The following is a 14921-nucleotide window of genomic DNA, read 5'->3' on the forward strand; positions in this document are numbered from 1 at the left end:
TTTAAGACCTACAGAAAATGATTTGGAGTATTTTTAATTTTTCTCTCACCAGAAAAATGCATTGTTAAGTTTGAACATCCAGAGAACAAATGTGTGATAACTTATTACAGTTCTGTGAGAAAATTCCTGAGCTCCAGATCTTCTGGTGACTCTAAAACAGCTGCACAAAGGCAGAAAGAACAGTGCTGCAACTGAAGGTCTGTAATCAATCACCCCTGTGACATGGACTTTCCTCAGGTGCATAGGATTTAACAGAGACTCCTCCTTTCCCACAGATATTCTGGCTCCTCCTTTAACACTGAAAAGCTCTGAAAATCTCCTGCTGATAGAGAGCCAGGGAGGGGAAAGTACAGCAGCACTGGGGCTCCACATCAACCAGCTATGGATGATCAAACTTGAGAAAACATCATGGCTGAAGAATATTGATCATTTGGGAGCATCCAGGGCTCTGGCATGGTCAGAGGTGTGGTGGAGGTGGGAGGGAGAGGCACAGCAGGGCAGAGGTGCAGGGGAGGAGCACAGCCCTTCCTTACCTGAGGTGGAGTCGGGGTGGAGGTGGGTCTGACGATGGGGGGGGTGGGGTTCCTGCTGCCCCCCCCTGACATGATTTCTTCTGTTATGTCTTTGCCTCCCTGGTTTGGATCCCGGATTCGGATCTACAGGATTGAAAGAATTGCAATAACAACAAAGGAATAATTCCCACTAGTGTTCCTGTTACTGCTGTCCTGGTGGAGAGCGGCGTGGGCAGCACGAGCTCCCACCACACCCAGCAGGAGATGCTCTGGGATGAGCTGGTGCTCAGCAGCAACACTGGGATGTGGCTTGGAATGCATGGCATGTCATCCCTTCATCAACACCTAATTTAATCAAAACCTAATTGAATCATCAACCACACCAGTTCAGTCTAAATCTGTGCACCCTGTAATGCAAAATACAGGCTCTGCTGCTGGAACGTGAGTTTCCTGCCACTGAGAAAAAGTGGGAGACAGTTTAGGTACAGGCTAAGCTTGCCCAGTAGTGGAAAGGGCAAGAATGGAGAAAAGGCTCTTTTACCCTGACAGGAAACTCCCTGACCTTGCCAGCCCACTTCTGGGAAAGGGGGAAAGCAAATCAGTCCCAAGTTCCACCAAAACAGAGGGAATCAAACAAAAATACTGAATGGAGGAAAGGGAAACTGAAAGAACAAACTCAAGTCCTTAGAAGTCTGCAACATTTAGGAAAAAAGTGGGATTTTTGAGTCTCTTCACAGCACAAAATGGGAAGAAAAAATATTTTCCAAAATAAATCACTCCAGAACACTCACTGAATCCTCAACTGACACTTGAGCCAACCCATGTCCCTGAACAGGGGGAAGAGCCAGCATGTCTGGGATAATGTGAAACAGCTTTTCACCTCCAGTAGAATCTGAGAGCCTTGAAGACAGAGTTCTGTGTATCTGCCCACCTTCTCCAAAGCTCTTGGCTGAACTCGAGATTAATCCCATGCAGAAATTCAAGCAAACAACTCCAAGCAAACCAGGAGACACCATCACCCTTCCCAGGGCAGGGGTTCTGCTGGAAACCACCCTGAAACTGCCCCATGGCAGGGGGTGGGAATGGTCCTACAGCTCCTTCCAAGGCAGCCCTTCTGGGATTCTGGGCTATAAAATCAGAACTGCAGAAGGGCTTTGTGACTTGTCAAACTCAGTTTGGTGAATGGTGGCTTCACTCTGTTTGTGAACACACAAACACACATACACTGTTCTCAGGGTGTTGAGTCTGGGCTTCTCTTATTTTTGATAAAACAAGGATAAATGAAATATTTTAGCAAAGATTTTTTTTTTTTTGCTATAATGTTTCATTAACTACAGCAACAAGGACCTGAGAGTTGGCCCTCTCCTCCACCTGACAGAGAGTCAATGGCATTAAAAATAAGATTTCCCTGCCTGCAAGGGAAATTTGTAGTACTTAGATTTTCCACTCATGGTAGATGTGGGCATGTGCATATTAATACATTTAATTTTTCCCATTTCTCCAGTTGCAACACCAATTACCAAACTGAAACAGCACATTCAGAGAGAAGCATCTTGGGCATTTAAAATCCCTTTTCTGCCTCAAAGAACGCAGCTTGGCTGGCATGGAACTGCCTTAATCCCAGCTGAGCGTGTCTGATCAGCTCTGCATTTCAATGGCATCAGGGATCTGGGCATGTCGTGTTTGGGATGCTGAAAAGAGACTCCTGGGGACTGAAGAGGTGACAAAAAAGCTGCTGAGAGCAGCCACCAAAAAGGCCTTTCCTGCAGGCACAGCTCACACATTGTTCAGTTCTTCCGGTTTCCCAAATCAAGTGTCACCCCAGATCACCCTCAAAACTCCAAAGATGCAAATATTCTGCATTTTGAGACATGTCTAAGTCCTTTTATTCTTTTCTACCCCCAGGAAACTGTTCTTTTAATGTTTCCAAAACACTCTCACACAAACACTGCTGTAATTTCCTTTTCAGTCCTTTACAAACGATTCATTGACAAGTTCAAGCCCACATCATCTTTTCCTGGTTCATCCTTACATTCACCCCACACACCTCCACTGTTCCCCACATCCACCTGTAGATGGGTTTGAATTCCATTCATCTGCCTCTCTCAAACTCCCCCCAGTGACCTAGAAAGAGAGGGAATGTGCTCTCCAAACCCATATCCACTTTGATAATGTGGTCAGGTTCTTTCAAGCCTGCAAATACATCCACAACCTACTCATTTTCCACCTTTTTCAAGGTGTAATATTCAATAATTTCTGATTTGTCACTTTGAACCAATTCCAACATTCTCCCAAACTTCTGAGTTCACTCATTCCCATTTGGTTTTTTGGGAGCACTCTAAGCAGCAGCAAAGGTGAGGATTCCAGGCTTGGGCAGACCATGCTGCTTTGCTCTAGTTTATTGAAAACCAGCAAAATTATTTTCCTTTTTGATTGGCTGAGATGTCACAAACTCAGAGTGGACAGTGTCCATAGAAAAATGGAAAACAGGACTGTGCAATGTTTAATTACACTTAATCTCTTTGGGAATCACAAAATGACTGGTTTGGGGTGGGAGGGACCTTAAAGGGACACATCCCACTGTTCCAGGCTGCTCCAAGCCCTGTCCAGCCTGGCCTTGGGCACTGCCAGGGATCCAGGAGCAGGCACAGCTGCTCTGGGCACCCTGTGCCAGGGCCTCCAGTGCAGGTAAAGCTCAGGTTTAATCTGAAGAACATTATTCATGTCCTTGCAACTCCCACCCAGGGCCCCACTCACCGTTTTCTTCTCTCTCTTGGCAGGCGGCGGCTGCTGCTGCTGCGTAGGCACAATGATGGGTGCAGACTGGTACACGGGCTGGCTGGGGTAGAAGGGTGTTCCTGGGGCAGCAACAACACAAACCAGAGGGACAAGGTCAGCTCAGGACACACAACCAATGCCAGAGGTGCAATGCCAGAGGTGCCACAACTTCCAACATCCCTCTGGGAGGGCTGGGTTTGCTCTGCTGCCACTGAACAGAAGCTGATGCTTCTTCAAGACAAGAGATTCAGGCACAGTTTCTTATTTGAGTTCCCAAAATTGGCCAGGTACATTATCCATGTCTGAGAGGCTGTGGACACCACAGAGGCACTGCAAGACCATCCCTGGGCTCCTCTGCCTTACAAACAGGAAGGTTTTCTGCTGGATTTGCTGCTGGTTTATCAGGGGTTTTCTGCCTTTGTAGAGAAATTCAATCTAACCAATACAAACAATTTGCGAGGTCAACTGCAACCTATTTGGAAGCACAACCAGAAAATTTAATTATGAGCAATGTTCTTCTCATGCTGCAACACACAAAAAGCATGACCACAGTGATGAGTGCAGAGTTACATCACAGTGCTGATCACATTCCTAGCAGCCAGTGTGGCTCATTATGGTTTTCTCAGTGGAATGAGGGTGGCTCAGTGAATAACCAAGAGCTTTAAGAGATCAGGGTGGCAGAGCAGAGCTGTCTCCTGCCCATGGATCAGGTGTCAGGGGAATGTGTAAGGTGCTGCTGGGTGTTCTCCCTTCTAGGCATGGATGCTGGATGAACTGAGTGCTTGCACTTGCCTCTGGCACAATCTGATCTATTCTTCAGCTGAACTACCCTTTAAGTGGGCATGAAAATCTGGATTGTGCCTGTAACCCAACCCGGAGGTCGCTGGATCTCAGGCAAAGGGTGAAATCCAAGAAAGCAAATTAAACCAGCCCAGCACAGCCTGATTTGCAAGTCCAAGGATGCATTCCTCCTGCTGAGAGCTGGAAAGCCCCAGCTCAGAGCAGGCTCCCTGTCTGCATCCTCAGAGAGGAAACTTTTCCTGTGCAAGCAGGGAGCACTGCATGGCATCAAGGAGCTCAAAGTGACACTCCTGGGTGAGCTGAATCACTCAAGAAATGTCTCATTTTGAATGCCAGGGTCAGCAGAGCCACTTCAGATCTGGCCTCAGTCTCTATCTGCATCTCTGCAGGCTGGGAGTCAAAAATTGTTGCCCAGAGCAGCTGTGGCTGCCCTGGATCCCTGGAAGTGTCCATGGCCAAACTGAGCAGGGCTGGGAGCAACCTGGGATAGTGGAAGGTGTCCCTGCCCATGGCAGGGGGTGGGACTGGATGGGATTTAAGGTCCTTCCAAGCCAAACTATCCTGGGATTTGGTGATTCTATGAACCCTGCTGATGAGCAGGTGTCCAAGCAGAGCCTGGGTAAGGTGAGGGAACAGGAGGAGCCTGGGATCCTGCAAGGTGTGAATTCCCTTCACTGGTAGTCTCCTAGAAACCAGATGTAACCACATCACCTGCCATGTGATCCCTGCTGGAGAGGCAGCACCAGCAGAACTCAGGGAAATGACTCTTCCTTTATGAAAAGTATTTTTAAAACTCAAATCCTGAAAAGAGTAACTTCAGGGAAGAAAGCACAATGCACAAGCCAAGTGCATTTGCCAATGCCACACTCTCTGCTTTGCTCCCTACCTTTGATCCCTTCCAGTTCTTTAGCACCCAACTTTTATTCTCTCTCCAACCCACGATCACTTCCCAGTGTTGTACAGAAACTCCCTGACATCAGGGAATGATAAATTGCAAAACTGAGTCATAAAATTCCACTGTCCATCTTCACAAGTTTTGTCTTCCACTCTATTTTCCCTCATCACCTTTTTTAGGTGTTGCCCAACTGCAATGACTTTGATATCCAGCAGCCACACTGGCTACAAGTCCTGTGGTTGATGGAGAAGGCACTGCCAGCAGCATTATCCATGCCTGGACTGCAGATTTAGTTGCTCCCCAAACCTGGCACACCTGAGCACTCCCAGTATCTTACACAGCAACGGAGTGACAGGAGGGAAAGGTGGGTAAGTACAGACAAATCCCTGGTGAAACCTTCCCTGCCTGGAAAACTCTGCAGGACAGAGAGCTCTGGCTTCACCCACTGATGCTCCACAGCTGCAGCAACCTAAAGCTGGGACTGAAAGGTTCCAAGATTTTCTCAAAAAAACAGGAGAGGAAAGGAGGTGGAAATGAACCTTTTCCTAATTACAGGAGTGAAGACAGATAAATGGCACCAAGCAAGCAGGAAGTAAGAAAGCAGACCTGTAACAGCACAAAAAATGAGGAAGACTGGGCAATTTCCTCATCCAGTGGATCAGATTTGAAGAACCATTACAATATTTCTTCTATTTTCTCTAGGATCAACCACCAGGAAGTAGCTGCCCTGTAATTACCCTCTCTCCTATTCTGAAATTGCATTACAAGGTTCAAGGGCTTCATGACAACCTCTCAATAATTCCCATGAGCTCCACACAGACCAGATAAATAAGAGAAGGAAAAGAGAAAAAAATAAGAGACCTTTCTGAATGATGCACAGGGAAGCTACTGGGTTCTTCTCTCCCTCCAAAGTGATCTCTGTGTGTGAAGAGCAAACTGCAGTTCTGCCAAGGGAGCAGGGCTGTTACTGGTCAGCCTGGAAGGGAATCAGTCACCCCAGGGCTCCAAAACTCCAACAGAGAATTCCCATGGGAGCCTGAGAATATCTCTGCCCCCAACAGGCTGCAGAATGTGAGTGGGCAGGGAGCAGTGAGTGACCAAATGCATAAAAAGGCCAAGTTTTGGCCACTGCAGGAGTTACAGACTCTTCCACTGGACTAAATTATCTTGGCAGCATCAATCCAGGGAAAAACCCACATGGCTTGTTCTTATCCCCCAGCACACACCAAACAAGAAACACTGGGATAAGAACTGTTAACTGCTGTTAACTGGCAATGCCAGGCATGGCACAGTGAAAACCAGGAGTGCCAAATGTACCCACAATACCTGAACAAATAATAATGATTGAGCAGGGACTAACAACCAGCCCCACTGCTGGTCACAGGCGATCCTGGGCAGCTGCAGCCTTTCCTGACACACTCACACAAACAACACTCTGGGATTTTTCAGGAGTGAATAATCAGGCCTGTGACACCACCAAATTTAGCAGCTATTTGAAGTTCAAACAAATGCTAATCCAGCTTGTTATTATAAATCTTCAGCTTGACAACAGAAAAACACAGCAAGAAAAGACTGTGAGCAGTCTCCAAGAAGAACTCACCGTAGGCATTGGGGAATTCTCCAGGACCTGGGCCTGGGTAGAAGGGTCCTGGTCCCGGCGGCTGCACAGGATATTGCTGCGGTGGCCCGACGTACGGGGGGCCACTGTGACGATACTGGGGGACAGAAACAACCATCAGTGCACAAGGACTGGGGAAAGCTGGCACTGAGCCCCCCTGACCAACAGGCTGGTTAATGACAGCTTTGGGCAGCACAGAATCATGGAATTGTTAAGGTTGGAAAAGATCTTTAGGATCGCTGAGTCCAACCAGCAGCACCACCAAGGTCACCACTGACCGTGTCCCCAGGTGCCACATCCACACCATGTCTGGACACTTCCAGGCATGGGGACTCCACCAGTGCCCCAGGCATCCTCTGCCAGTGCCTGACCACCCCTTTCCATGAAGGAGTTTTCCCTAATATCCACCTAAACCTCTCCAAATATTAGTGCCAAAAGTAAGGTAAAGCCAAGGCAGGGAAGACACAAGAGCTGAGGTAGAACAGAGTCCCTGCCCTGATTACAACACTGTGTTATGAGGACCAAGGTTCTGGAATGCCTGTGGATCTATTAAGTCAAATTAGGTATTTTTAAAGCACTAAATATTTAGTCCAATATTTAAATGTCCAAGACATTAGTTTCCTACTGTGTTTGAGGGAGGCCTGAAAGAGGTAAGTGGTTCCTACTGCCTCCATGCACAGAAGAACAAATATTTCATACAGAGAAAGGACAGAGGCTGAACCACAGAATCCTGGAATCATTTAGGCTGGAAAAGCCCCCGACAGCACCAAGTCCAACTGTTCCCCCAGGACTGCCAAGCCCACCCCTAAACCTTGTCCTCAGATGCCACATCCACACATTTCTTCAACTTCCAGGGATGCTGACTCCACCACTGCCCTGGGCAGCCTCTGCCAATGCCCCATCATCCTCTCCAGGAAGGAACTTTTCCCAATACCTAATCCAGACCTGCACTGGCACATGATACACAGCTACCAGCCTGATTTCACAGACACATCCCCACGCCCTCCTGGCAGCTCCTGAGACAATCCCCATGGAGCAAACGTTGCTCTGCAGCTCTTGAGGTGCCTGGATGCTGGATTTACCTGTGGGATACAGTACTGGGGGCCCTGAGGCATCGGGTAGGGCATTGGCAGGTGGTTCACCATCATGATGTGCTGGTTGGTTTGGTACACGGCAGTCGGGGTCTGCGCTCCGGGACGGATGGAGGGGCTGCTGTTCTGGATGGTGGCTCTTGGAGGCTGGATCTGAGGCCTCTGAAAAAACTAGGAAAGGGAAGGGAGAGAGGAGAGAAAACAAAGAACTGGTCAGACTTCCTGGGAAAGAATTGGAAATATCTGTACAATATTATAGTTATGTGTTAGTTTCCAGGGGTTGCCACACTTCCAGAAAACTGCAGGACAGTCTGTGTTTCTCTGTGAACAGCAGGCCATCTATGGCTTTCTATTTTACAAGGCAGAAACAGGCAAGAAACTTTACAAACTAAGAATTATTAGTTTGTATCCCCTGAATTTTACAGCTGAACCTTCAAAGCCAACTTAAGAAAAATGAGATTGTCTAATTTCCTTTTTATAAGGTGGGCTGGCTGCTAAAAAATCCCACCTTTATAAATGCCCCAGGGAAATAGAACATCGAGGCAATTGTTCCAATTCATCTCCAGAAGAGCTAAAAATCCAGAATTTCAGAGGCCAGAGGCACCTCATGCCTCTCCTTCACATCCAGGTCACCTGTCCTGCCCTGTTTTCCAAAGGGTGGCAACCTGTCCCAGGGTGGTCCCGAAGCCTTGCCCCACGCTGGCATAAGGTGCTGCCCTGGCAGATGGGCCAGGCCCAGGCAGGCAAGCAAGCCCTGGCAGTGACCCATGCCCACCCTCCTGCGCTGGGAGCGGCCTGGGATGGGCACGGGGCTGGCTCTGGATCTGCCCCTGGGATGGGCATGGAGCTGGCTCTGGATCTGCCCCTGGGATGGGCACGGGGCTGGCTCTGGATCTGCCCCTGGGATGGGCACGGGGCTGGCTCTGGATCTGCCCCTGGGATGGGCATGGAGCTGGCTCTGGATCTGCCCCTGGGATGGGCACGGGGCTGGCTCTGGATCTGCCCCCCAGGATGGGCACGGGGCTGGCTCTGGATCTGCCCCTGGGATGGGCATGGGGCTGGCTCTGGATCTGCCCCCCAGGATGGGCATGGGGCTGGCTCTGGATCTGCCCCCCAGGATGGGCACGGGGCTGGATCTGGATCTGCCCCTGGGATGGGCATGGGGCTGGCTCTGGATCTGCCCCTGGGATGGGCACTGGGCTGGCTTTGCATCCTGGGATGGGCATGGGGCTGGCTCTGGATCTGACCCCCAGGATGGGCATGGGGCTGGCTCTGCATCTGCCCCTGGGATGGGCACTGGGCGGGCTTTGCACCCAGGATGGGCACTGGGCTGGCTCTGCCCCTGGGATGGGCACGGGGCTGGCTCTGGATCTGCCCCTGGGATGGGCACGGGGCTGGCTCTGGATCTCTGCACCCAGGATGGGCACAGAGCTGGCTCTGCATCCTGGGATGGGCATGGAGCCGGCTCTGCCCCCTGGGATGGGCACAGGGCTGGCTCTGACCCCCAGGAGGGGTCCTGGGCTGGCTCTGCCCCCCAGGAGGGGCACTGGGCTGGCTCTGCCCCATGGGATGGGCACTGGGCTGGCTCTGCACTCAGGAGGGGCACTGGGCTGGCTCTGCCCCATGGGATGGGCACTGGGCTGGCTCTGCACTCAGGAGGGGCACTGGGCTGGCTCTGCCCCTCAGGATGGGCACTGGGCTGGCTCTGGATCTGCCCCTGGGATGGGCATGGGGCAGATGGGCACGGGGCTGGCTCTGGATCTGCCCCTGGGATGGGCACTGGGCTGGCTCTGCCCCCCAGGAGGGGCACTGGGCTGGCTCTGCCCCCCAGGAGGGGCACTGGGCTGGCTCTGCCCCCCAGGAGGGGCACTGGGCTGCAGGCCCTGGCTCTGCAGCCCACAGCTCAGGAGGTGAGGGACACACTGCACACTGAGGCATTCACTGACAGAGGAGTGATCAGGTGAGAGACACTGATGCCATGCAGAACCAGGAGTTGGAGTTACCTGTATAGGTCTGAATCCTCCCTTCAATAACGAAGCAAGAAAGCAGCAGGAAACAGAAAGAAAGCCAATGGAACAGCTTACAGATCAACAGGAAGGAATAGGATACAACATGCACCCTAAATGCACACAGTTCCAGTCAGCTTCTGCCCTGCTCTGACTCATCCCTTCCAGAAACAGGCAGGAAAAGACACTGAGTGGCACCATGGACTCTGCTGCCAGAATCCCACAGGGTCAGAACTCTCCTAGGAAAGTTTCACATCCAAGTATAAAAGTTAAAAAAAAAAAACCAAACAAAAAACCCAATCAAACCATGATTTACTGCATGAAGTGTGATATTACAGGAAGACTTTGTGTTTACTCTGTTCCTAAAACATCAAGTATTTCTCCTTCTGGTCTCTTTCAGTGGTACAGAGAGAGCAGAAAAAGCAGAAATTCTGGCTCCAGTCATGGATTTCTCTCCTTTTCTGCACCAAGGCTGGGAGGGGAAGAAATGCCACATATTTAACTGTTCAGTAAAAAGTAATTATAATAATTAGGCCACCACACATCACACTGAATCCTGCTGGCTGCTGTGCAGTGATGTGCTACAGGGAGTAACTGTGCCAGGAGGAGTGAGCAAAGAAGAGAGGGGAATGAAGGGATGAGCTGGGATTATCCACCCCAGGTTTGGGGAGGACAGAAGGAAGTTGTGATGTCTCTGTCCTCAACATGACAATGAGCTTAAAATGGCCATTCTGGTGCTGCTGAAGACTTCATGACACCTGAGCTCTTCCCCACAGCAAAAAATCTCTCCAGGAAAGCCCTGGATGACTCTTTCAGATAACCAGACATGGTTAAGGTGACACAATGATTTTATGTCCAGCCCTGTCAACCTGGATGAAGAGCTGTCCCCAGCATGCTGGAAGTGTGACCTGAACCAGGAGAAGAGAACTGTTTGGGGAGAAAAGTTTGGAAGTGAGGGTGGAGAAAGCAAATGAGAAGAACAAGAGCCCACCATGGTCCTGCTCTGATAAAACCTGTGTGTGGCTGTGAGATGTGGGGGAGATGCAGGAGTGTGGCATGAACCAAGTACAGGTGCTGAATTTATGGTGAGAATCACCAGAGTTTGTGATTTTTCGATGTCCAAAGACACCAAAAAGTGTCAAAGTCTTTCTTTTTTCACTGTAATTCACTGAGTAATGGTCATTTTTAAGCTGCAAGCATGTTGCAGCATAAGTCTCACTGAGGGAGGGTTGGAAAAATTTAATGAGCCCCACACAGGTGCGTGCAAATGCAGAGTGGAAAGAGCTGGAGGCAGAAGTGAGACCTCTCTCTAGCAACAGCACCTCCACCCACAGGGCAGTGCAGGAAAACCCCCACGCCAGAGATGGGGAGACTCCAGCCATGGAGTCTGCTCCTCGGGCTCCTGCTGCCCCTACAGAACCTGCTCACACCAACTGGGAGCGTGCAGGGAACACTCCCAGCACTGGGAGCTCCTTGGGCAAGGCCAGCTGCTCCCTCCCAGAGCCTCCACTGCTCCCTGGAGGCTCCCAGGGCTCCCCTGCTGGGACACAGCCCGGGGCTCTTCCACTGCAACCTCCTGCTACCCCTCTGCCCTTCCTTGCCATTTCCCTTTAGTCACTGCTCACATACCCCAACCCTGCCAAATCCTTTTATTTACCATCATCTTCTTCATCTTCTTCCCCAATCACTCCATGACCAGAATAAAAAAAATCAATGATCAACGTGCCACCAAGGAAAAGCAGAGATCCAGGAGAGCTCCAGCCCCCTCTGATCACCCAGCACTGCTTTTCATGGGTTTGCCACGAGCTCTCTATTTCCAGGCCATGGCTCCCAGTGCCAGGAGTGCTCCCTTGGACCCCAAAGCTGCACCAAAATAGAAATTTGGGGTAAGAGCCTGAAAACAAACCTATGCTAAGCTCAGTCTGGCAAAGATGGCCATTCATCTATTTTTTTCCTAGGCTCATGGCTGGATGCTCTGATGGTTCATGGAGCCTGGGGGGGAGGTTTGGAGAATGGAAGCAAAAGGAAAATTCAAGTTTTCACCCAAGCTCTGCACTTCACTCTGCACTTCTCGTGCCCCTGTTTTTAATTTCTAGTCTTTGGTGGGATGACCTGAGCCTGGCCTGGGGAGGGGGGAGGAGATGCCTGCATGGGCAATGCAGCAGGAACTGAGGAGCTGCAGCCCTGAGATGTGAAGATCAGAGAATTGTGGAATTGTTTAGGTTGGAAAAACCCTCTAAGCTCATCCCTAATCCATGTCCCCATGTGCCACATGCACAAATTGTTTGAACACTTCCAGTGATGCTGACTCCACCTCTTCCAGTGCCTGCCCACCCTCTCCATAAAGAAATTTTCCCAATATTCCAGCCAAACCTCTCTTGGTGCAGCTTGAGGCCATTTCCTCCTGTGCTGTCCCTCCTCCAGGAGCAGGAGCTGCAGCACAAACCCCCAGGTCTTGCTTTCCCACACCTCAGTGCAGCTCCTTTGGCTGGCTCAAGGCAAAGCTTGTTTCCTTCCCCTCTGACTCCCCCTGTTTAATTATTTAGTAAATCATAAAATGAAGGGAAAAAGCCCTTTTTGGTATTTAGATGTGGCAGCTCCTTCACACACTCATGGATGCAGACAGGGAAGTGACTGCAGCAGTTTCCCATCACTTTCTGACTTGAAATACCCCAAAAAAGCTACAAAATGGTCAGCTGGGTCAGTTCAGGGAGTGAACTCCCAACCTCTCCACATCCCAAAGCTTTTCCACAACAGCAGCCAGCCAAGCCCATTCTCTTGTACCAGCTACACCCAGAGGAACTCAAGCAAGCCCAAGCTAAAACTGGAATAAACTCCACCAGCAACCTCGAGTGAGAGGCTGAGCCATGAGCAGCAAACCCATCTCAAACACAGTTCAAGTCAAAAGGAAACAACCACATATCAATTTGTATTTCTGATTTCTGTTTTTAATCACATCAGCCTCTTCTGAGCACCCATTTCTAAAATAAACCCCCATGTCACTTCATAAGTGAAGGGGTTTTAGGCAGGTTCAAATGTAACAAAAATTTGCATTTTGGAGCTCAGGTTAGAAGAAAACTGCTGTTCTCAGCTGTGCTTTGTGAGGATCAGAAGCAACAAAGTGACTCCACAGCCTCACTCAGAAAGAAAAAACAGAGAAAGTCTGTGCAGGAAGTGGGAAATGGAGCAGCAACTGCAGCAGGGAACAGCTACATTTACCACAGCATTTGGGGAAAAAACACAAGCTGACAGTGTATTCAAAAATCCTGCCCAAAACACTTTGCAGGGGCAGTTTTCTGTCTCCTGTGCAGCGAGGTTTTCCTGCAGATTCAGTGTGTGATCTCAGAATCAGGGATCACTGATGCACACTTCCAGTCAGAACTGCTGCAATTATTTCATTTCCCTTCAGCCACTCACTGTTGGCAACACCCTAAATCTCTGCAATTTTCTCTCTCACAGTGGGGTCACATTTCCCTCAGCATTAACTGGCTCCACCAACACCCACTGTAACTGTCCAACTCCAGGGCAGGCATTTCCATCCAGGAAAAAACCCTGCTCATAAAGCTGTCATTCAACTTCAGGTGCTTAAATCATGCTCATGAGGACCTTGAAGATCTAATAATTACAGGCAGTAACATTGAAGAACAATCCATTATTTGCCTGAAGGAGACCCAGAATCAATACAAGGCACATGTTAATAAAAGCTGGGGTGGACACAGGGAATTGCAAACCCCACAGAGCTGCTGCTGCCTTCAAAGGGAAGGTGGAGTTGATGCAGTAAATATTAGTCCTGCTGAGGCCAATTTACTTATTTAGCATTTTCTAGCTTACAAATCTCAGTCTCAAAGCTCTCAGCTTGTGTTACAATTTAACCAAGTTTAAAAACTCTCCTGTGAGGATAATTATTTATGTTGGTCTCAAGCACCCTGTGAGAGCTGGGTTCAGGACGAAATTGCTCCCACAGCTGTGACTCTCCTGCACATGGCAGGGGCCAAAATCCCTGTCTGCACCCCCAGTCCACACCATGAGTGTTTTGGGTTAAAGGAAACAAGCAGCTCATCCACAGCCCAGGTGTCTCTGTGCCTGTGCTGGTGCAGCACATGACAGATGTAACTGGGAATAAAGCCTGGAATATTTTCCTAATGGTGACAACTTCTCACTCAGATCATTATAAGCAGATTCAAATGCAACAGAGACAAAAATCTAACTGTGATAAAATCAGGAAAACACTTGGAATTTACAAGCACAGTAAGGGCAGGGCCATAACTGGGTCCAAAGGAAAGTTTTGGATCCCATTCTGACAGACTGGTGGCAAATCCCACCAGTAAAGCTCCAGTCATGGAAATATTTCCTCCAAGGCTGTGCTGCCTCAAGACTTATGGGCCAAAACCTGCTTAAAGACAGCTCAGTAAATTTTAGGAGAACATGAAATGGCTCCCAGTGAATACATCCCTTGGGAATGACCCTTGAAGGAACTGAGGAGTGCAGAGCAGTACTGCACTCTCTGTATTGTGCAGCATAAACACTGACCTGAAGATAAGGTCGACAACAAAAGCACCTAAACAAGATCCTGATGCCCCCATCGTTGTCCAGGCTGCCCCTGCAAACATTCCTCTGCCCCTGCCTGTCCAGGCACACAGAGAAATCACTGTCCCAAAGGTCCCATGCCACCTTTGCCTGTGAACCAACAGCTGCACCTGGCCCATTCTACTCCTTACACTCCTTTGTCTGCCCTGCTCTGGAAGGTTCCAGCTCCCCTGCTGCTCCCTGAGCTGGAAGGAACAAGGATCAGGGGCATTTTGGGGGCTGTGTCCACCTCACACTTACCTGCTCTCCCCACACTGCTCATCCCAGTGTTCAACTGCTCAGGAACACGACTGAAGTGAGAACAAAATAATTCCTGGAACAAACCTTCCATGCCTCAAGCCCCTGTCCTGGCACCACAGGATTAATGTGATTTTTTTTCCTATTAACCTGGGGAAACAACCTGCATCTTCCAAGCCAAAAGAGCTCTGGGAGAGCTTCCCTGCCTTGTCCTGCCTCTCCTCCTTTTCCCCACCAGCAATGCCACCTCTCTTCCCTCAAAACCTACAAGAAGCATCAAAATCAGCTCCCAAGGATAAATGTTTTGGCAAAGAGGAGTGTAGAAGCTAAAGAAAAGATGATTCCAGACAGCCTGACTAGGACAGACAGGCCTGTGCATCTTCCTGACACTGGAGA

At 49.6% G+C, this 14921-nt stretch overlaps 1 protein-coding gene across 10 annotated transcripts in view; it reads right to left on the reverse strand.

Moving 5' to 3' along the window:
* The window catches only part of EIF4G3 (eukaryotic translation initiation factor 4 gamma 3), a 142696-nt gene that overhangs the window by 52700 nt on the left and 75075 nt on the right, over positions 1-14921 (reverse strand). For 8 of the 10 annotated variants that reach the window (XM_084220107.1, XM_084220110.1, XM_084220105.1 and 5 more), the window contains 5 exons: positions 9699-9719; positions 7687-7866; positions 6587-6701; positions 3270-3370; positions 534-656 (listed from right to left, as the gene is read on the reverse strand). In XM_084220107.1, the coding sequence (XP_084076233.1) occupies positions 534-656; positions 3270-3370; positions 6587-6701; positions 7687-7866; positions 9699-9719 (540 nt within the window). The remainder of the gene's footprint in view (positions 1-533; positions 657-3269; positions 3371-6586; positions 6702-7686; positions 7867-9698; positions 9720-14921) is intronic. The other 2 variants (XM_084220103.1, XM_084220106.1) reach the window with 1 other exon arrangement.

The sequence above is a fragment of the Fringilla coelebs genome (genome assembly GCF_963513975.1).
Source record: "Fringilla coelebs genome assembly, chromosome: 22".
NCBI classification, from domain to species: domain Eukaryota; kingdom Metazoa; phylum Chordata; class Aves; order Passeriformes; family Fringillidae; genus Fringilla; species Fringilla coelebs.